This window comes from Ostrea edulis, chromosome 7, assembly GCF_947568905.1.
Source record: "Ostrea edulis chromosome 7, xbOstEdul1.1, whole genome shotgun sequence".
Taxonomy (NCBI): domain Eukaryota; kingdom Metazoa; phylum Mollusca; class Bivalvia; order Ostreida; family Ostreidae; genus Ostrea; species Ostrea edulis.
In genome coordinates this window covers 59,304,102-59,328,585 of record NC_079170.1, presented here as the reverse complement: position 1 = coordinate 59,328,585, position 24,484 = coordinate 59,304,102, and the positions used below count along the sequence as shown (strand labels likewise).

The 24,484-nt window shown below is 34.8% G+C and overlaps 1 protein-coding gene across 7 annotated transcripts in view; it reads right to left on the bottom strand.

Moving 5' to 3' along the window:
* LOC125654442 (glutamate receptor-interacting protein 1-like) overlaps positions 1-24,484 on the bottom strand; it is a 51,945-nt gene that overhangs the window by 25,598 nt on the left and 1,863 nt on the right. For 2 of the 7 annotated variants that reach the window (XM_048884399.2, XM_056144841.1), the window contains 10 exons: positions 21,483-21,554; positions 19,900-19,963; positions 15,958-16,103; positions 14,032-14,194; positions 13,555-13,700; positions 7,095-7,242; positions 4,880-5,079; positions 3,669-3,851; positions 2,950-3,121; positions 778-917 (listed from right to left, as the gene is read on the bottom strand). In XM_048884399.2, the coding sequence (XP_048740356.2) occupies positions 778-917; positions 2,950-3,121; positions 3,669-3,851; positions 4,880-5,079; positions 7,095-7,242; positions 13,555-13,700; positions 14,032-14,194; positions 15,958-16,103; positions 19,900-19,963; positions 21,483-21,554 (1,434 nt within the window). Of the gene's footprint in view, positions 1-777; positions 918-2,949; positions 3,122-3,668; positions 3,852-4,879; positions 5,080-7,094; positions 7,243-13,554; positions 13,701-14,031; positions 14,195-15,957; positions 16,104-19,899; positions 19,964-20,843; positions 21,323-21,482; positions 21,555-24,484 lie in introns of those variants that run through there. The other 5 variants (XM_056144842.1, XM_056144844.1, XM_056144840.1 and 2 more) reach the window with 4 other exon arrangements.

Below are 24,484 nucleotides of genomic sequence, written 5' to 3'. Positions count from 1 at the left end.
GATACATTTTCTTAGAATAACTATAACATAAAATTCAGCTCAATTTTCAAATATTTCATCATAAAACTATGTATAGGTCACAAGCATTCCCCATTACAGGGAGGAAAACACACAGTGTACAATGGTCTGTGTCTACAAAGTTAGTTCCTACTGTCCTCCTTGTTGCACTTCCTCAGCATCTATGTCACACCGTGTCTATACAAGATCGTGTATAGAGTATATTTATAAATCTTCCATTATGTAAGTTAACATATTTCATTCACATTGCCAACTTTTCCCCCTCAATTAAATAAAACAATCAAATTGTAATAATTTTTCAAGAACAAATGGTAATTAATATTAATAAAAATTACTCCACAAACTACAAATGATTGACAAAAGTACATGTAATATTAGAAAATGAAATCACCTCATTCAAACAATTGCCCATGGAATAGAGATTAACATATCAATATCTTAATATTATTTTATAAGAAAAATGAACTGTACATAATTATGTTCATAAGATTTTGTACTCCTTGTGACACAGTCAAAACACAATGCGACACTCCATGAACACACCGTGTTACACGGAGGACTTCAGATTCAAGGCTGAAGAAGAGACTTCAACTTTAAAGGCACTGACTTTTTTCCTGGCCTACGCTAAACTCTGGACAATCAGTTCACGGGGCCCTGTATTTTTAGGGGAATACTTGTATTCTATACTGTATCTGAAATGGAGCAATATCCCTCCCAAAAAACATGACTGGATCACACCACAGTAAACAGTGTCTATACCTGCGACATCAAATTCCACAGTGAGGTCGCATCTGTGTCTGTGGTCCCTAATCAGCTGATTAACTTCCTCTGCCGATTGGTTGATTATGTCAATATTATTCACAACCAACACTCTATCCCCCTCCTGGATCACACCACATCTGTCAATGCAAAATTTGTTTTCATCTTTAACAAAACAATAAAAATTATAAGTATTTATGACAAATTTGTACAAATCTTTCATGACATTGTAAATGCTCCTTTTAAATAGGGATGACAATCAATCATTAGTTGTAAATTCCTTCAACCAGTTAACCGATAACTATTCTGAACAAAGATAAATCATTGTCTCAGATTTTTAAGTTTCAAATTCACTGTAAAACATCTTATATCAGTATGAGGAGTGCTTTGATAAGTATTCACAAAAAACACATGCAAACAAGAATGTTTAAAGCAAAAAAATACTCAATTTTTGCAATATCACGCCAGAACGGTGCATTATATCATTTACAAAACAAAGTACTTAATATATATAATTATATTTATGGGCTTCAGGTTTTTTCTTTTTAAAAAAATACTTTGGTCCACAACAGATGACGCCATACATCTTTATAGTTTGTTTACGACAATCCCTGCTGAGGAGAAAATCCATTGGGTCGGTACTGACCCTGACTCACATCTTAAACCATTTGTAATGGGAAAAAGTCTTATACAACCATTTTTTTCCCATTCATTTATTTTTATGAAGAGGCATACAATATCTTATTTCAAAAGTACAAGCATACATATAATAAATACATATCTAGTAAGTATATTTACAGTCAGTACAGATTGATTGTTTGCTTAATATCTCATATTTCATTGTAGCTCTACTTTTTAAGAGAGAAAGAGAAAGAAAGAGCAGAAATAAAGATAGATTTATAGGGTGTAAGATTGGAAAGAAAGGAAGTGATTGCAGTGCATCTTCAAGGAATCAGTATCAAAACATTAGTGCAATTAAATACTTATAGAATAACAGACCATATTTGCCAGAAATTATTGAAATCATTACGTTTATGATCACTAGCATTGTACAGAGATTTGAAATAGGAGTTGAATTGATTCAAGAAACCTTGAGTAGATGGTCAGGTATTCTGACAACGAACTTTATATACGTATTCCTTCATTAGCATTAATGTAGTATTAATAAAATTTGAAACATTATTATTGGGTTTTTTCACCAAAAAAGAAAGCTCTAGCATTTAAATTCAAATTAATATCTTTTGACTGACTTAGAGAAATAAAGTTATCCAAAAATTGTTGAATAAGCCATTGCAAAATTAAATGACAGATTGTTTCCTCCTCTTCTTCACAAAAAGTACATAGATTTGTTACACAACCATTTCTGTGATCACTGTGTTAATGCTCTCTGCTGCTGGTCCAGATGGTTAGCTTATGCGAGGGGATTGAGAGGTAAAGGTATATATTTTTTGTGATAATATTACAGAGTCTGACATATGCTGGGTTTTCAGGTTTGACGTCCCACACATACAAGTCAGTTTCAAAGAACACAGTTCTCTTCTTGTCTCTGTTTAAATATTTCCATACATGGCATGTTGGGGTGGCCTCTTCACATTACAGAGAAGGGAAAATTCACATTACAGAGAAGGGAGAAAATGCAATGGACCAGATTGGGATTCGAACCCAGGCCCCCTGAATCTCTAGTCAGGTGCTTTACCAACTGAGCTCCCTCATTAAGAATGTAAAATTCTGCTCACTAGCAAAGTCTGTAAACTGCTATCAACAAAATCAGTATGCCACTTCTCAGTGGTTTAATTTATGCATGATTGAGCCTAACTGGAAATTTTCACGGAGGTATTAAAGACAAACTGGATGATAATTATTGTTATCATGAGAGTTTACTTTGGAGATCGTCAATTAGTCAGTATCTTTATCCCGATAGGCATTTTTAACTGTCAGTTCCAGGGCTGGTCTACAGTACCAAAAGTAACAGGAAGGCAGAAAATGCAACAAACCAGATCAGGATTTGAACCAGGGCCCCCAAATCTCTAGTCAGCTGCTTTGCCAACTAAGCTACCTAGCCACTGGTGATCAAACCCGGCTGACCGCTACATTTCTAATAGGTCAACACTATGAAATACAAACCAAGGAAGAATGTGCTGCACAACACTGACTAAATACCCCCCTCCTCACCTCTCGGCAACACTCCCAGACTGTATAGAATATACTGTGATCCCCTCTGGGGAGCCTCCTTCCACTGTCAGACCAATCCCTTTGTGGTCCCCACACAGAGACACCTCCACTGTGTCCACATGACAGATCTGGTTACTAATGACAACGGAGGTCGCAGCTGAGGAAATGGACACTAAAATATATACACAGAAAATCAATGAAATAATTCATCACGGAGATATATGAAAGATTTGATAGAGAAAGGAATTTTTCAAGAGAAGCTATGTCAAAAGAAGGAAATGACCTCATTTAAGCTTGTTTCTACAAATAAAGATATACAAAAACTATTCATATATGTATGGGCTGCTACATACACAAAATTAAGAGTACCGGGCTTCAGGGTAAAGGTTTCTACAATTATATATAATTACTTAAAATCCGGTACACTACATGTTCATGCATAAGCTTTTGAATGAAATTGTTCAGTGCATATACAGTGAATCGTATTCATATATAATTAATGCAATAGATGTTCAATTACAGGCATGCAAAATAACTTACCTGTACTCAGAAATTACCTTTCTGATTACAGGAGGCGATACAAGCATTAGACTATGTTGTCAGTGGAGCAAACAATCTGGATTATCTATTTTTCAATAAGTGAATGTTCTCCTATTCACTCCGTGTATAAATACACTAGTTTTACTTCCTCTACTAAATCTGCAGCTTTTCAGACTTACTACAAGATGATTGTTTGGGGTCAATCCGGTGCAGAATACGTCTGCTTCTCCCCGACATCCTCATCATGCTGTTTCCAAATGGAGCAGATGATAGAGCATTACTGCTGCCAAATCCACAGGGGGTGGAAGCAGAGGATGGAAGAACTGGGACTGATGAAGCAGGGGCCATGCTGGGGAGGCAACCTTACATGACAAAAGCCGATACCAAAATGAAAGTAAAAGTGATTGCAGTAAACTTGTCGGGTTTTTTTCTTCATTGCTTGCAACACAGTAATATTTCAACTTACAGCCACACACTTTATCATCATATTGATAAACCACTGCATTATTTCATGACAATTAGTCCTGCTATAGTATATATGTGAAATTATCTCTTGAAAATGTCAAATTTGCAAAAAAGTATATTCCTTTCACTGTTTTTAAAATTAAAGAAATTAATTTGTCTGCAAAATTGCAGTTATTAAGACAACATCATGATATATGGTGTGACTGAGTCTTGATGCTGTTCTTCTCATCCCCATGTCTTCTGTGAAAGCAAGTAGAGTACCATCAAAGCAATGAACTGAAACTAAGATATCAAAAGGCCTTTTTTGAACCACAAAGTTAACATAGTCAATCCAGATTCACTTTGTCTCAATTTTACAGACCTTTTTACCAATGGTCATATTTTCTATCATTTTCAAATGTGGATACAAAAAAAGAGCAACATAATATGATTTTAAATCATAGACCTGAACTTTGCATTTGCCTTATTGCTAATTTGTAATACTGTCATAAATAAGGAGATATTATTGTGGGGTCTACTATGAGTCAACTCAAAACAGATTATATTAACTAGTAGTCAAATACATGCATAAATATAATAGACCACAATACTGTCTCAAAACAGAGCATTGTATATCTACAGGTATTGAAGAACATGCATAAATATAATGGGCTACCATAACACTGTTGTGAATTTACACATGTATATACATTTACCAAATATTGCTACAATGATGTTACAGTTGGACTATACTTCTACGATGAACATTCCGGTTCAAAGATTCTGATAAAGCATGCTAACAGTCTATCACAACATGAACTAACCTATCATTATGAATACTGGAGGTGAACTTTTCATTTACAATACTATTTGTGAAGGGATGGGGAATAGAAACTAACTAGTGGGGCTGAATGACCCCACGTGACTCCCTCTCATGTTTCTGTACCTGGAGCCTTCAGAAGTCCGTTTTTCTTGATGAAATCCCTTGATTGCTGTCTCTCTACCAGTCTGTGGGGGAGGAGTTCCAGCTTAATGGTGTCCTGAGTGTGGGTCTCGATCAGGCGGGTGGCTTCTGCAACAGACATCTGGTCCACGCTAGTGCCATCTATTGACGTAATGTGATCACCAATGTGTAGGGCTCCACACCTGTGTAACAATCAGCACTAATAAAACCGATCTATGAACATGCGCAAATACTGAGCTGCTACAAAAGAATTTAAACATGTACATTCCATGTGCGAGATCCAGTACAACTGCACAATTAATGAATTCTAGTTTTACTATGGCTTTCCATTTTGGCTATTTTGATTTCATGTACATTGTATACAAATTGAGAAACTTGGCAATGCAATTTCCCCCTAAAACATAGATTGTAATCTTATTTTATCTATATCAGCATTTCAGGTTCTTCAGTTTAATAAAACAAGCATTATCATCTTAATATTTTGTGGACATTCTGACATTGTACTGATCCAGAACAAAACAAACTTCACATATTAACTCAAAAATTTCACATGTTAAAATTAATGGCTGAAGACAACTAAAATGGCTGAAGACAACATCTGAGAGCTTATGTGATGGTAACAAAAAGCTTTTTTTTAATAATACATGAGAAAAATAAAGAAAGATAATTGCAGTATTACGCTATAATCATAATTGATTACCAAATCTCTGATTGATTGTCGGAAATCAATAACCTTTTCGACTGATAATTGATAGGGCTGGATCGATATATCAATTATCAATATAAATCAGTATTTTTTAACAATGATAACAGTTACAGTGAGCCCTGTATCATTTATCATTAATATATTAAAAGTTCTTATAAACGAATCTAACAGTAAGACTTCATGAATGAGTTAACAAAGAAATTGAAAATATATGAACGAACTATCTAAATGTAATTTGCTCCTAAGTCTCATTTGTGTATACTCCCTACAAACGTCTGCACGGTTTCTAAATTAACAAAATTTCCCATGCAATGGTGATGATCTAGCAAAAAATTAAGGATATTATTGAAAGAAAATATGTTTGCAATGCCTGATAAAAATTTTGAGTTTTTATATGAACTCAAATAAACAATACTTTATCAGGCTTAATTGAAAATACTGATCTTAAACCAGGGTCATGAAAGGTCATATTCAACTTGTATAATAGCGACACCTGGAAAAATCCAGCAAGATCTTTTGAGGAAGAAACACAAGAGCCTGACAACAACATGTTGAAAGTGTGCTGTGGTCCCAGTTCTCAACAAAGAATACTGCAAATGACTGTCGTACAGTGATGACAAAATTTCAGAGCAATACATATATCTGTAACCATAATGAGAAAAAGTCCAGGACACTATTTGACCTGTCTTAAGTCTTAAAATAGGTCATGGTGCACCAATTAAGCTGAAATGCAAAATGCAAATAGAATCTGTATTTCTCTGAGAGGAATGTTGTGACTACATTTCAGGGCAATACACTGTTCCTGTATCCATAACGAAAAAAAATCTGGAAAACTGTTTGACTTACTGTTAGTCCTAAAGTAGGTCAGGGTGCATCAATTCAGCTGAAATGCAAACTGAACTTGTATTCCTCCAAAAGGAAGCTTGTGACTAAATTTCGAAACAATATTTATATCCATAACAAAAAATAGCCCTAAAGTAGGGAACTGTGCACCAATCCAGCTGAAAAGCAAACTGATTCTTATGAGGGAGAAATTGTGACCAAATTTCAATGCTGTACATGCATCCATTATGGAAAAAAGTTCAGAAAACATGATCTCAGACGAACAGCACCATAACAATGTGTCCTGTCTGACAACGAGCATATAAAAGTCAGAAAACAAAGCAGTCCACTGGACTCAAGATTGTCATCTTCATCAAATCTAGAGTGCTTCAACGCACATGAATGAGATACTGTACACAGCTTTGAATTTGCTAATGGTTATTTTCAATTTCTTGTAGAAATTCATTTTAACACAGTTTTAGATTCATTCTTTTTTATCTGCAGTTCACAAATTCGGTTTACAGTGAGAACAGTAAAAATGAAACTGCAGTGAAAATAAAGTGATGTGAAGTCAATCCATCCAACAATATCCAAACACGATTTGATTTCTCGCCAAATTTTGCTACTATATTTAAGACTATTATTTTACACAGTTATTAACGTGCCCACCTGTCTGCGATACTCATAGGTTCAATGAGATCGATACAGAGACAAGGTCTGCCTTGGTGTGTGGTCTGTGTCAGATGTAATCCTAGCTTCATCCCAGGGAGTTTGTCAATCTCAATCAACAGCGGACCCTGTGCATTGTTCACTGCCTCTAAAAACAAAAGTCTTCAATACAAAGGAAATCTTCTACGTCATCAGTATCTTGTACAGTAAATAAGCTTCAAGTCAAATAATGTGCAAAATACATGTATATATTGTGAAAGTTCTGTAAACCATCCAGCTGCCATTATTGAATAAAATGGCAAGCTTAGAGGGGTAGCTGTTTAACTGAGGATTCAGTAACAGCTGACTAGTAATGTTATCAAAGTATAAATGTTATCAATCGGGTACATGTAAATTAGTTCCTATTAACTTAATCATCGTTAACCATGATTCAAATCATCATTAACCATGATTCAAAGCATGTCTATTGCATTTTTTTTTTAAAGTACAGGGCTGAGTTTTACTAAACTTCGTAAGTTCAAGATTTCATCGTAACCTTAACTTACGATAAAAATCCGTTTTATCAAACTTCATAACTTAAGTTACGTTAAAAAAGTCATTGTAACTCCACGACAGTCTATGGGCTATCTTAAGTTAATATTTTTTTCGTAATTTATTTGTTAACTAAATAAAAATGGCTGCCCTCATGCAGTTCGATGTCCCAGAGCATTTTGAGAAAAATGAAAACAAACCTAGAGCTGTGTCCTCGTTGAAATTTTAGCAACAGAAGCGAAGTTCTCACACTGTGACAAATATAGAACTCATTGAACGCTAGGCTATAAGTTTCCAAAAACACGTAATCAGTACACTGTGGGAATTTCCCAAATTTTTACCTCCAAGAATACTTTTTAAGATACCACAGCCATATTTTGACACGGGTTTCAAATCGAGTTCAACCTCCACACAATACATAATGACATGTGACGTCATATTCTATGTTTTGACATCATAATGCAAATGATGAAGTGGCGGATCTAATATTGAAGAAAATGATACGTGTAACATAAAATACAAACCGCATCTAAAATCAAAGGAGCAATCTCTCTCTCTCTCTCTCTCTCCGTGTGTGTGTGTGTGTGTTACTGTTTGACTTTGACGATGTCAATTTTGCGTAAATTGCACATACAAAATAACATATATAGCCTATATCTTAATTTACGTGACCCTCTCCCAGACCAAATTTGTGTGCCTGCACGCCAAAAATGAGCCTTGCTACTATACATGCTAACAAAGTCTGTATATCAAATTCTACTGAGGCTTAATTTTGAATGAGTCTCAGTGTATCTTTATAAAAATGAGGGGAGGGATCCTAACATGATAGGTCTACATATAGCAAATTATTTATATTTTATTATACGCAAATGCTGTAATATAATTTATTCATTGTGTTAGATATTCAGATTTTGTACAATATGGTGTTGTTCTGATTTGTTCTTTGAAAAATACTCCATCGCTACACTTGGATTATTTTACATTTATTAAATTTCAGGATTATCACAGCCGGGCTTGCTATTAAACAGAGATTTCGACTATTTTTTTCTATATATCGATTCAACAATAATGTGTAGGCGAGGGTCAGAACGACCGTCCCTGAACTTGAAATTAAGAAAATGAATAGTTATATCGGTCTACATATAGAGATAGGGGTACACAATATCCACCCCCCACCCCCGAGTTGGTAGAACACATATTTGTCTATTTCCTATGCATGTATACTTCCACTTTTAAAATACTGAGGCACGTTTGATTTGTCTATACCGACCACATAGTGTACATCATTCCGTAACCAAGAGCAAAAATGTACATTTTCTGGTGTACATCTTCTACATCCTTTACAGGGCATGTGTTGGTAAATGCACCAAAAAATTCAATATCGCTGAAAAATGGTGAGACTGAAAATTTGCAGGTTTTTCTCTTCGTACATGTACATATATTTTATTATGTGAAGTATATATATTAAGAGGATGGTCCAGTGTATTGTACAGCGTATGTAGTCATTTACAATAGTTTGTTGATTGATTGTATCTTGTTTAACGTCTCTCTTTCGAGAATTTTTCACTCATATCGAGACGTCACCAAGACCTGTGAAGGGCCTCAAATTCAAGCCTTTTCTCGGCGCTTACGGCCATTGAGCAGTGAGGCCACATCGCTCACCTGAGTCACCTTGGTCCATATCAGAAGATTTTCCATATCTATTTGCATGTAAAACCGTAGTCCCTATTATGGCCCCAAACTTACCCCCTGGAGGCCATGGTTTTTGCAAACTTGAATCTACACTATGTCAGAAAGCTTTCATGTAAATGTGAACTTCTTTGGCCCAATGGTTCTTGAGAAGAAGATTTTTAAAGATTTTCCCTATATATTTGTATGTAAAACTTTGATCCCCTATTGTGGCCCCATCCTACCCCAGGGGGGCATGATTTTAACAAACCTGAATCTGCACTATATCAGAAAGCTTTCATATAAATCTCAGCTTTTCTGGCTTAGTGGTTCTGGGAAGAAGATTTTTAAATATTTTTCCTATATATTTGTATGTAAAACTTTGACCCCCTATTGTGGCCCCATCCGACCCCCGGGGGTCATGATCTTAACAATTTATAATCTGCACTATATCAGGAAGCTTTCATATAAACCTCAGCTTTTCTGGCTCAGTGGTTCTTGAGAAGAAGATTTTAAAAGATTTTTCCTATAAATTTGTATGTAAAATGTTGATGCCCCCCTTGAGGCCCCATCCAATCCCCGGGGTCCATGATTTTAGCAAACTTGAATCTGCACTATATCAAAAAAAAAAAAAAAAATGAAAAAAAACAAACAACAAAAAAAAAACTTTGACCCCCTATTGTGGCCCCATCCGATCCCCGGGGGCCATGATTTTAACAATTTAGAATCTGTACTATATCAGGAAGCTTTCACATAAATCTCAGCTTTTCTGGCTCAGTGGTTCTTGGGAAGAAGATTTTTAAAGATTTTTCCTATATATTTGTATGTAAAACTTTGATCCCCTATTGTGGCCCCATCCGACCCCCAGGGGCCATGATTTTAACAATTTAGAATCTGCATTATATAAGGAAGCTTTCATATAAATCTCAGCTTTTCTGGCTCAGTGGTTCTTGAGAAGAAGATTTTTAAAGATTTTCCCTATATATTTGTATGTAAAACTTTGATCCCCTATTGTGGCCCCATCCGACCCCTGGGGGCCATGATTTTAACAATTTAGAATCTGCATTATATAAGGAAGCTTTCATATAAATCTCAGCTTTTCTGGCTCAGTGGTTCTTGAGAAGAAGATTTTTAAAGATTTTCCCTATATATTTGTATGTAAAACTTTGATCCCCTATTGTGGCCCCATCCGACCCCCGGGGGCCATGATTTTAACAATTTAGAATCTGCATTATATAAGGAAGCTTTCATATAAATTTCATCTTTTCTGGCCCAGTGGTTCTTGAGAAGAAGATTTTTTAATGACCCTACCCTATTTTTACCTTTTCTTGATTATCTCCCCTTGGAAGGTGGCCTGGCCCTTTATTTTAACAATTTAGAATTCCCTTTACCTAAGGATGTTTTGTGCCAACTTTGGTTGAAATTGGCCCAGTGGTTGTTGAGAAGAAGTTGAAAATGTGAAAAGTTTACAGACGGACGGACGGACAGACGGACGGACGCCGGAATACGGGTGATCAGAAAAGCTCACTTGAGCTTTCAGCTCAGGTGAGCTAAAAACTAACTTAAATCCACACAATGTAGCACGTTTCCATTTTGATATGATTTAGTGTGGCCCTCCTAATCTCAATTGAAAATGATTTGTTTTAATTAATTTCCTTGTATTTTCCCATATAAAACAGTGATATCATATTGTGGCCCCACCCTATCCCTGCAGCTCTGAACTGAACAAATTTAAATTTGCACTACATGAAGATGCTTGCAGATTAATAGGACTAATTATGGTCCTGCTGTTGTTGAGATGAAGGTATATGACTAATTATTGCCCTGCTGTTGTTGAGATGAAGGTATATGACTAATTATCGCCCTGCTGTTGTTGTTGAGATGAAGGTTTTTAAAGATGATTCTCTAAATATTCCCATAAAAAACTTTGATCCTTAAAGGTGGCCCAAACCTACCCCTGGAGGTCATGTTCTGAACATATTTCATTCAATCTGCACTACCTGAAGATGTATGAGTATTTATAGAAGACTTTTAAAGATTTCTCCAATATATATCTTCCTGTGTAAAACTTTGATACTCAATGTGGCCCCAAACTACCCTCAGGGACCATAGTTTGAACAAACTAAAATCTGAACTTCTAAGGGATGCTTGCATGTTCTAATATGAGTAATTGTAGCCTCGTTCTTGAGAAGAAGATTTTTCCTATACATCCCCATGTAAAAATCTGATCTCCTACTGTGGACCCATCCTACTCTCAAGTAGGGCTGTGCAGTGCACCAAAAACTTCGGTGCACCACGATTCATACCATTCGATTAGATGCACCAATTACAAATTCCGGATTTCGGTTCAGTTTAGATTTTACATACACTAAAACAACAAATATGACGTCCGAGTGATGTGCATAACATGTGGTTTTTTATGCAACAGAGATTTAAATCGCTACTGTGTTGAGAGTTAGCATTTTCACCACCCAGATACCAACAGAATATGGTCCGTAAGATCATTGCAGTTTACCTTTACATGACATATAGCATTTCTGTCAGTGGTGGAGTGAAATCAACATCGTAGGTAATGACACAGATTTGACAGTTAATATGAGAGAAGTAAATCAATAAAGGAGAGATTTTCAAAGACTTAATTGATAAGAATTGTTGAATTCTTACCTATCAATGGAAACAATATCATATACATTTAGATTCACTATAGATTTGTTTAATAATCCAAAACTTATGAAGCACATTAATATAACAAATTTTAATAGACTGTCAGTGTTTTCCTTTTTCTATCAAAGTTATAAAATGCCATCATAAATAGATATGATGTTTACAAATGATGACCAGTCTATGCGAAAGACATCGGACCGTCGGACCTGACCGATGTGCAGTACCTCAGGTCCGATGAGTTATTTTTTACACCGGACCGGTATGTCCGATGTCTCAGTATTCGGTTTTGAGCTTTATTTTGAGTCATTTAAATGTTTGTTATAAGTAAAAAATATCACACAAATCCTAATACGTAAATGAAAGTGATTAAACCGCATGGACCGTCTAAAGTATTATGCGGGAGGGATCCCTGGTATAGTATTACTAGTATAATAAATAAGATTTCCTTGGTTTTACATTTTCATGTGTTTCACTTTTTTACATTAGGTTTTTCGGTCTGACAAAATTTGTTTCAGTCCGGTGTGTTCATTGATTACACAGGACCGAATGTCCTGTGTAGTCCAAAAAACTTTCGCATAGACTGATGACATATAGTATATAACTTGAATAAAATCAAATCAAATATGCTACTCATTAAAATTGTTAAATTTTGTGCTGTCATTAGATAAATTGGACCTAACATGAACCGAATCGAAAATAACCGAACCGTGCTGTTCAGAATCGAAACCGAACCGAATCAAGCTAACCCTGAATCGTCCCAGCCCTACTCTCAAGGGTCACGATTTGAACAAACTTGAATCTCCTTTACCAAAGAATGATTTGTGCGAAGTTTGGTTGAAATTAGAACTGTCTTAAAGGGACTAATATCCCTCGCAGGGCACATTGGATGGTAGGAAGTGCACATTGGATGGTAGGAAGTGGTAATTCTGTGCTTATAGAAGAATAAACACATCCTTTTTACATAAAGAGGAACTCTATTCATTGGTGTTTAAAGATATACTGTAAGACAAATTATGTCTATGGATGAACAAATGGACAAGGTGATTCCAGTATACCTCCCTAAACTTCGTTGGGTGGGGGGGGGGGTGTATAATTAGCCTAGTGGTTCTTGAGAAGATTTTTAAAAGATACCACAAAATATTTACTAATTCTTAATTATCTCTACTTCAACAAGATGTGTTTGTGAAACACAAATGCCCCCAATAATGGCCCATTCCAAAGATGCCAAGGTCACAGGGTCAAAAACGTTGGCACCCACGGAATACTCAGGTGAAACATCAAAGCTCAAAATCATGCAGAATTAGAACTTTTTGATTAATGAATCCTTCCGCCACAAAATATAGTCCCTGACAAACCCTTTCAAAATTTAATTGGTACAAAATTTTTCAACTCAAGAGGTTTCAGTAATATATGTGTAATATGTTTGCACCAATGGGATCAGTATTGAACCACTACATACTTAGTTGTAGCATCCTGCGCAGTTGTACTCAAAAGCTCAGGCGTTAACTTCCTTAAGCTCAGGTGAGCAAAAAATACAGCAACAAGAACAGACATGCACTATATAGACAGTTCTTTAGCAGAAACAAGTGATTCTTACCCATGAGAGAGACATCATATTCCACAAGCAGACTGACCTCCCTCCCACACTGCTGCAGGAACACTGAAGCCTCAGCCAGCGAGAAATGGGCCACATTATAATCATTGATGGCAATTATCCTGTCCCCTATCTTTAAAGATCCCTCTCTGAAGTTTCCAAAGTCAACAATGTCACATTACATTAGTGATTATCTTTGTATATTTACAAATGAATACAAAGAAGTAGAATTCATCATTTGTTAATTTGTTGGGATATTTAGTAGTAAGAATTTGACTAAAAATTTAATCATAGTTTTACAGTTAGTAGTATGTATTTAAAGTATACTTTGATGCACATTTAATCATAATTGTTCCATACCATTCTCAAATATTTCAAGAAGCACTAAATACTCCAATGTACATTTTACACTAAGGTAATTTTGGATCCTAGTTAGTATCTGATAGTTTATCTCACACCCAATATGTCTCATTGTCTTACCTATCAGCTGGTCCACCCGGTCGCACTTGAGTGACTATGAGTGGCCGCGTCTTGTGTTGCTGTTCATGGTAGCCTCCCCTGATAGTGAACCCAAAACTCTTCCCCTCTCTTTGTAAGTTTATGGTGTATTGCTTACAGCACACAGAAAAGGAGTCGGAAAAACCTGAAACAACAGAACACAGATTGAACCGAAGGTGACAGAAGGATACCTCTATCTGTTCTTTCATAGCAGCACTAGTGGACAACAATGTAATTAAAGACTTTGTAGGACATCTAGTTTTCTAACGTAACTAATGTTTTAGTCTTATTATTATACAGGTGTTGTCTGACATGCACTTAAATCGGGAATCCTTTTCCCAGATTATACAAATCTCCAATAAATAATTCAACAAGTCTGTTCGTCATCCTACTGGATACATCTCATCCATGCGAATATTCTCATTCATTAAATTTTACCACACGATATCCCTTCCCGACATTCGAGTAAATGTGTTGGATTAATAACAGCAGTTTTCCTACTTGTGTTTTATAACAAATTGTGTTTGGAGCCTTAAGTATTAAAATTCAGAAAATCAGAGATTTCCGTAAAAGACCCAATTTTAAGCCACTTCCCTTCAAATTGACCTAAACAAAGAAGAAAAAAAAAAAAAAAAACACTGCTTGTCAATCTAACAAGCTCAGGCCCTGGCCAAAAAATTTAGCCAAGTGTGTCAACTGGGTATCCAAGATCAGAATGTGTTGATAGCAATTGACTACACGGCCGCTTATCAACCCCCTTCATCTATCACAAAGATAATTTCGCAGCATTTTATAAAATTATGAATCGATAATTACCTGAACTAGACCTAAATATTTGAATATAAGAAGTAAATTCTGTCACAGCCATATTTTATCTCGAAGAAAATGTTGTAAAAGATCACGGATCAACTTTTGGAAGAAAAATTAGCAGCAATTCAAACTTTATTTATTAGAGGAAGTTCCCCAAGTAACAACACCAGCTTCAATGCCTCATGTCCTAATTCCTACTAAAACATCATTAACAGAATGCCCGGATTGCCTCTGTTGGCCATGTGTTCTCACAGAGAACAGACAGTCTTGGTGGCACAATCACCAAAAATGACATCCCGCAAGAACAGCCATTGTAGAAAAAAATCTTTGCAAAAATTTTTGGACAATGCTTTGCCATCAAGGAGAATGGATTGACAAATGATTCCTTGACAGAAAATCCAGAGTATATCAGACAAAAGAGATTTTTTGCCTAGATACCTTTTACTGTGTATTTGTGCTACAAACAACAATTAAAAATTGTTAATTGCACATGAATATGTCGGAACTTGTCCCTCGTTTACTCCCTCTTTTTGTATCAATTTTAAACACCATGATCTTAAACAACTGTAGCATATATTACGAAAGGTTATAAAGGTGGTTACTATGACAGATACCATGATAACCATTTCTGATACTCTCATAATGAGTTAAAGCTATTGTCAACATACATAAACTATGCAAAAATAAAAAATGCAATCTCTACATTAAATTCAAAATATGCCTATATCATTCATTAAAAATACTAAATTTCACATTTTGATCACTAATAGGTATACGTCATTCAATACCTAAGATCATTAAAAAAAAACAAGAAACAAGTGATTTAAATGATAACACATATCTTTATCAAAACACCCATCTACACAAAAGATAAACAAGAAGCCCATGGGCCACATTGCTCACCTATGTCACCTTGACCCATATCTAAATATTTTACACTTTTACACACTCCGTCCCTGCTACAAGACAGACAGACGACGGACAACAGGCAATCAGAAAAGCTCATTTGAGCTCAGATGAGCTAAAAAGATATGGGACTTTTGATTATTCAAGCCTCTCAGAACCTGACTGATTATGTACCTGTATTAACGACATTACCTGTATCAGGCAGCTGATATTCTACCTCCAGAAGCACCTGCTCTCCAGTGTTTTTAAGCAGGCTGATTACCTCGTCATGTTTCATGTCTCGTGTTTTTATCCCATTCACTGACACAATGTAATCCCCTTCCAGCAGAGCATCCGATCTACGAATTTTAATTATCACATATAATATAAAAATAACACAAAAATCATTGTCATATATTTATGCATCATTATTTTACTACAAAATAAAAAGTTTGATTTGTCAAGTCAGAGAATTTTTTACAACTTACACTGTAGATCTATAACTATGATGATAATAATTGTTGAAATATTGTTGATATGAGGTTATTTTTTCATATATAAGGCATATGTTCTGAGTCATCTTGACTTTAATAAAATGACCTTGAGTGAACTTTGTCTGAAGGTCATTAGCCTATTACTTATTTGTGTGATATGTTCAAAAACAAAAATTACTGTTGAAATAAAGAACCTTTTACTAACTTATGTAAGGTATATATTCTGAGTGACTTTTCCCTTTCCAAAATAACCTTGCGCGAGTAGGTTAAGGAATCCCTTATAGAATATCACAGTGTACTTTATGCCTTTACTTCCCTGAACTACCAATATATGACGTCATAATGGAAAATGACGTCAAGTCACTGCAAACTTGAGCTGTTATGACGGGGAGAGTGTCAAAACTTTAGACCTTATTTCAAACTGCCTATAAGATGTCAGAACACTATAGCAAAATTCACGTGTCTGAATTTTATTTGAATATCTTACATGTCCGAATATTTTAAAATAGTTTGTTTATTTACCCTCGATTGAAATTCAGCGTGTTTACACTGCTTTCGGAAAATATACTTTTGAAATGTACTCTGTTTTATACCAGTGATAAGAGGTAGAATTTTATGATGTGTTTATAAAAGAGTCTAGCGCAGGTAATTTATGAGGATTCATTTGAGATCTATTACGGAAATCATAAGAGGAGTTTGTTCTCTACCTGTATCTTGCTTGGTTAAATGTTTGATGGCTTTGTTTGTATACAGATTACCATCAAATGTGTAGGTAAGTGTGTCTGTAAGTTGAACTCTTCATGGAATACGTGTATTTTGTACGCAAGTAATACTACCATTTTTCCCAAGCACATTTCGGGTACACAAGGATACGGTGAGTTCATTTATCAAACAAAAAGTTTAAAATAATTGTTAAATGAGCTGCGCTGAAGCGATTTATGTGAAACACTTCAAACAATTATAAATGACCGTCACGTGATCAACGAAGTCATGTGATATCATAACAGATATGCTAATATATAGCCGAGAGAACCTTCTATATAAATTGGCTGTACTTAAGTATTTAAATTACAAGTGAAAACCAAAAACCGACCTTGCAATCCAATGTATGTTTTGAACGCATTTCAAACTCCGGGAAGCCTTAACATAGTTGCGTGGTCCAAAAGTTCCTGTCTCAAGGAATATTTGTGATCAATTTAATATGATCAGTTTCTGATGAAAGGTTTAGAAGATGGGAACTTTCATATCATAAACTGTTGAAATAAAGAACTTTTGTGTTCTGAGTGACCTTGACCTTTCCCAAATGACCTTGAAAGGCCTTGGTCCAAAAGTCCTTGTTTCAAGGAACATTTGTTATCAATAACATAAATTTCTGATGAAAGGTTTAGGAGATATAAACTCAAATGGACTGACGGATGGACAGACATATGCTCTCCCAGAATTTTTCAGGGGGCATAAAAATGACTCAGGGTGTTCTTTATGCACTTTCTCTAATACCAAAGCATATTAATAAAATGCTAGTTGTACTTCTCTAATATCAAAGAGTATTAATAAAATGCTAGTTCTACGAAGACTTAATTATTACTTTTCAAAATATACTTGGCACCAAAACCACGGGTAACATTTACATTACATTTCACGATCCTAACCTTACAAGTAATGCTTTTCCTTCATAATTACCCAAGATGTAGGAACCTCAAAAATTAAATTTCAGTTCATTAAGGACTAATAGAATCCTTCATTAGTACGAGTGTGGAATAGGGAAATTCCGAGGGGACAAGATTCGCAGTCTAGGACGAGGCTGTGCCGAGTCGACAGTGAATCTTGTTTCAGAGGTGGAATTTCCCTATCTCACACAAGTAAATAATGAAGGATTATTTTTCTCACATGTCACCTACAGTTTAGTGCATAAAGAAGTACATATGTAGGTACATTTTCTAAAGTCATCTGGCCAAAATATTGATGATTTCACTTGGAGCTCAAACCCTGGAATTCAAATAAGGAATAGATTAGCAAATCCAAAATTCGCTCAGTTTGATCAGCAAAATGATTTGTGTCATATGACGAGAGCTTGAAGTTGGCATAAAATTGCAAAAATGCCATTTTCAATGAAAATATCCACAAATTCAGGTGGTTTTCCTTTCAGAAAACATACAGCTCATGCGTCGAGCAAATTCATATTCAAGCATGTTTTTCATGTTAAAATAATACACAATATATATCATTTTCATTTTGCTTGACAAATGCGCACATCTTTTTCTCTGTATGACTTTTGACAGTTTTCAGGCTTATTTTGAGAAAAAGGCGGGAAATGTTTATCCATGATGTCATAATGCTATCCATTTAGGAATATCATTCTGATTTTGTTGACATAGTATACCTGGCATATATTTTACTTCTTAAAACGCTGATTAAGGTTAATTCCAGACACATTTCATAGAGATAAAATTGTTGGGCCTTTTTATGTATACAATCGTACCTTGTTCTTTAGGAGCTTTGAGAAAATTCTAAATTATCAAAATCCTCATTTGAACTTCGATGCAAAAACTAATTAGATAGGCAAAAAGAACATACCCGAAAATGGTTTACACTATAAGTGTAAACTAAAAAATCCAATGTTGTCCACCAGAAAGCTATATACATTAAAATTTAATGATAACAATGCAAAATATTTTTACTTCACCGTGTAACGTAAATTTTCACCTTGTAACGTAAATCATAGAAAATATATGACGTCACAATCAAATGACGTCGCAGCAGTGTGAGACAGAAACATCTCACATGGGTAAAGTCGATCTCACACTGGTGACAATGTGAGACAGAAAAATCTCACATGGGTAAAGTCGATCTCACACTGGTGACAATGTGAGACAGAAACATCTCACATGGGTAAAGTCAATCTCACACTGGTGATAATGTGAGACAGAAACATCTCACATGGGTAAAGTCGATCTCACACTGGTGACAATGTGAGAAAGAAACATCTCACATGGGTAAAGTCGATCTCACACTGGTGACAATGTGAGAAAGAAACATCTCACATGGGTAAAGTCGATCTCACACTGGTGACAATGTGAGACAGAAACATCTCACATGGGTAAAGTCGATCTCACACTGGTGATAATGTGAGAAAGAAACATCTCACATGGGTAAAGTCGATCTCACACTGGTGACAATGTGAGACTAATAGAATCCTTCATTAGTACGAGTGTGGGATAGGGAAATTCCACCGAGGGGACAAGATTCGCAGTCTAGGACGAGGCTTTGCCGAGTCCTAGACAGCGAATCTTGTTCCAGAGGTGGAATTCCCCTATCCCACACGAGTTAATAATGAAGGATTATTTTTCTCACATTTTACCTACAGTTTAGTGCATAAATTTAGGAGCTTTGAGAAAATTCTAAATTATCAAAATCCTTATTTGAAATTCGATGCAAAAACTAATTAGATAGGCAGAAAGAGCATACCCGAAAATGGTTTACACTGTAAGTGTAAACTAAAAAACCCAAGGTTGTCCAACAGAAAGCTATATACATTAAAATTTAAAGATAACAATGCAACATATTTTTGCTTCATCGTGTACTGTAAATCTTCACCGTGTAACGTAAATCATAGATTAAATTGATCTCACACTGGTGACAATGTGAGAATATAAACTCTGACCTGTGCGCGACTCCTCCTGGTCTGAAACTGGATATGTGAGCCCTATTTTCTTTATCTGTTCCCCCTGTTAGCAAAAATAAGATCATTACATTAAATCAACATTCAGTCTCTCCAGGATATCACTCTAAAAATTTTAGTAAACATGACTATTTTCAATTGCGGCAATATTGACCTAGGAGTCTTTATCATCGTAAAGTTTACAAGTCATGACGAAGGTTAAAGAAAACAAAGAGACCGAGCCAGACAAATTGAAAATGTTATCCCCACCTCTTTGATCTTAGGGAGATGAAAAGATTGTGAATACCTAAATATCTTTAGTTAATCTGTGCTTACTTTCCCCTTTCATGAATTTACAAAAAAAAATATGCATAGTATTACTTATAGCTGTGATAAAACATCGGAGACTTGTATATGTATTACTTATAGCTGTGATAAAACATCGGAGACTTGTATATGTATTACTTATAGCTGTGATAAAACATCGGAGACTTGTATATGTATTACTTATAGCTGTGATAAAACATCGGAGACTTGTATATGTATTACTTATAGCTGTGATAAAACATCGGAGACTTGTATACGTATTACTTATAGCTGTGATAAAACATCGGAGACTTGTATATGTATTACTTATAGCTGTGATAAAACATCGGAGACTTGTATACGTATTACTTATAGCTGTGATAAAACATCGGAGACTTGTATACGTATTACTTATAGCTGTGATAAAACATCGGAGACTTGTATATGTATTACTTATAGCTGTGATAAAACATCGGAGACTTGTATACGTATTACTTATAGCTGTGATAAAACATCGGAGACTTGTATACGGGAACTATTTATCACTCACATTGTTCTTGTGGTGTAATTTGTCTTTAATGGGTTTTTTTTTTTTTATTTACCCGACACGATTATTCCAAGTCCATCAATTCTTTTGTTACCTGACACGATTAATCCCAGTCCACTAATTCTTTCATTTACCTGACATGATTAATCCCAGTCCATTAATTCTTTCATTTACCTGACATGATTAATCCCAGTCCATTAATTCTTTCATTTACCTGACAAGATTAATCCCAGTCCACTAATTCTTTCATTTACCTGACATGATTAATCCCAGTCCACTAATTCTTTCATTTACCTGACACGATTAATCCCAGTCCACTAATTCTCTCATTTACCTGACACGATTAATCCCAGTCCATGAATTCTTTTGTTACCTGACACGATTAATTCCAGTCCATTAATTTTTTTATTTACCTGACACAATTAATCCCAGTCCACTAATTCTCTCATTTACCTGACATGATTAATCCCAGTCCATCAATTCTTTTGTTACCTGACACGATTAATTCCAGTCCATTACTTTTTTATTTACCCGACAAGATTAATTCCAGTCCATGAATTTTTTTATTTACCTGACACGATTAATCCTAGTCCATTAATTTTTTTTATTTACCTGACATGATTAATCTCAGTCCACTAATTTTTTTAATTTACCTGACACGATTAATCCCAGTCCATTAATTTTTTTATTTACCTGACATGATTAATCCCAGTCCATTAATTTTTTTATTTACCTGACACGATTAATCCCAGTCCACTACCAGTCTTCTTTTGTAACTCTACTAAGGCTACCCCTGTCTGCTCTGCTGAAAAATTGAAAGCACTTCATTAAATGAAAATAAATGTTTAATCACATTATTAATAATGAAATTATAAACAAATATTCTTACATGACAAACCTAATTTACTTTTAATCCTTTTCAGTAACATAAGGTATTGTAAAAATTATTAACTTAAAAGAATTATAATTAACTGTCAAAATAATTTATCTTGTTGTAGATGGTGAACCTATGGTTTACAACAATTTACATTTTTACATATGGAATTAATCAATGGAATTCTTAAAATATCATTAAAGCAATCTCGATGCTTGAAAGCACATAAATTAATAAACAGAACAAGATGTGCTCGTGAACAATGACACCCAAATATGGCCAAACTCCAATGACAAGAGGTCAAAATGTTTGGTACGAAAAGAATGGCCTACATTTTTCATAATGCTATACAAGTTATTTCCCCCTGATTACAGAGGGTGCGCAGCATATTGCAGTCCTCAGTTGACGGTGTCATATAAGGAATAAATAGACAATTTACAATTTTTGATTAGAATCAACTGCCAGTTAATGAATTTTTCTAAAACATTAAGTGTAATGACTTCAAAATAGCATCACTGAACAAAATATTCTAGTCACTGATTACATTTATACTTGTCCCTTGTGTGGTTTTCTCACAAGCAATGTATGGTCATGATGTAACAAAGTATGTTTAAATATTAACTAGTCCTCGATTTCTTTAGATCAGAATTATGATGTCCTTAAGTATAGCAGCAATTCTTCATTATTAATTTTTATCAATATTTTCGATAACCAAAACACAAAAAACAAGCAATAAGATATGCCTAAAAACACATATACAACCAACGTATGTACATGTATATTATCATTTTATCGTTTCACACTGAACAAACTACTTTTTAATTCTGTCTGATAATCAAATTTCGATCACAAATTCACAAGGCCATAAGTATGTATCAAAGTTTTATTACATATTAATTGAGAAAATCTACAAGAAATGAAAAATAAGAAAATTACAGTGTTCATTAATTTTTATCTTAGTCACAAGATAGTTTGTGAATAACTTCAATAAGGGTCTTGGGCCAATACACAAAGCATGTTCATTATCTCGAATTGGTATCTCTAGTGTAATATTTTCTTAAAATATTTTTTGGCATGCAATTCATTCTTTTGAAAGTTAGATTTTGTGTACATCAACATACACCTCTTCTTGCACTTCAATTACTCAAATGAGCACAAAAACAATCATCAGGCTGGTAACAACAATGGGTCTGCTCCTCTTATTATCACATACAAAGTTGGTAATTTTTACGTGCAGAGATTGACATAGATCTATAGATAGGATCCTCCCTCTTTAAAAAAACAGCATTGCTAAGAATGGTAGTGGAAATGTAAAATTTAACCGATGAATAGAACTGAAAGATCAACCCTTGCCGTCTTCCTTCTTGAGCTTTGGATTTTTTGTTTTAATTTATTTGTAAAGAATTTTCAAGCAATATCATGAAGTCAACTCCCCCCCCCCCCCTTTATAAACAATACTACATGCCTGATTGTATTACATGCTTTCATTGTGCTTTTAGTTCTAGGTGTCTGTTGTTTTTAAAACTGATTACTGAAATCATCGGTATTAACTGCATAATCATAACAGAAATTAAAGTCAAATATGCCTGTAACACCCCCTCCTCCAACTCTACAATTTGACAAAGTGCATATTTTAAAAAGTTTTCTCCAGAAAATCGAAGAAATTAAACCTTGTGTTTTCATAGACATAGATATATTACAGCTTGTTAAAACTCAGCAAAATAAAGAATTTGGTAATGTAAGCTTTACTATACACTATTTGTTAGTACCATTTATTTGAAACTTAGGACCGCAATCGTAAGCCCCCCCCCCCCCCCCCCCCCCCCCCCCCCCCCCCCAATCCAGTGTAAGCGGAGTAACTGCAATAATGTTGGCCATTGCCTTGACACAATACACACATGAAATCAAAAATTGGTACCAAAAGAAAGGTCTTTCACACACGTGAAATATGAAAAAAAAATCACCATCCATTCAAAAGATATGACCAAGATTAATGTTTTTGGCGACAAGCAGACAAAATACTATGTGCCCCTGAATCTCCCATTACAGGGTTATCAGACAGGAAAAAGTCGCAATAGACATCACAAAAAGAAAAACAGAATTAATACAGATTGTAGCATTTGCAGATCATAATTATTGATAGAAGGCACTGAAATTTAAATCTTAATACATTACATTCTTGTATATATATAATATATGATATTTAGCATTATGTAACCACACATACAAAAATCAATTTTTGACATGTACACTTTTAATGAAGTAATCAAATTAGGCAAAAACTTTCATCTCATGCCAAATTCCTTGCTGTGTATAAACACAGTTAAACTTTTAGTTCATGTGACTTGTATCCTCTTTCAATGGTCAAAAATTTTCTAGTGTGAAACCAACAAAATTACAGTGTCTCTGAAACCTGAATTCAACTAAACAACTCTGCAGTTTGATAAAGTTGACCCACTAGGTCTTGCAAACATATTGATAATATTTATATTCCAACTTGATTTTGCTATGATAAACTGTAATGTATGGTCTGGTTCATTTGACAATATTTCCATTTTCAATGTTTTTGTCTTAAACATCTTTAGCAACTATAATGACAGCCATTTCTTCATGAATGTGAGTGTGTATGAATTTTGATAAATAATATAGTACGTTCATTTCAATGGCTAGGAATATTGAAAGTAGAATGTAAATATAATTAGTTCTTCATGAAGCATTGCAGTACCCTCATGCATTTTAAAAATAATTTTCTTAACAACTAACAGTGATGTCACATCATATTAAACAGTATTTGTTTTGTTTGTTTTTCACACCCCTTTGAGAATTTTTTACTCATATTGAGAAGTCACCAACCGTACATT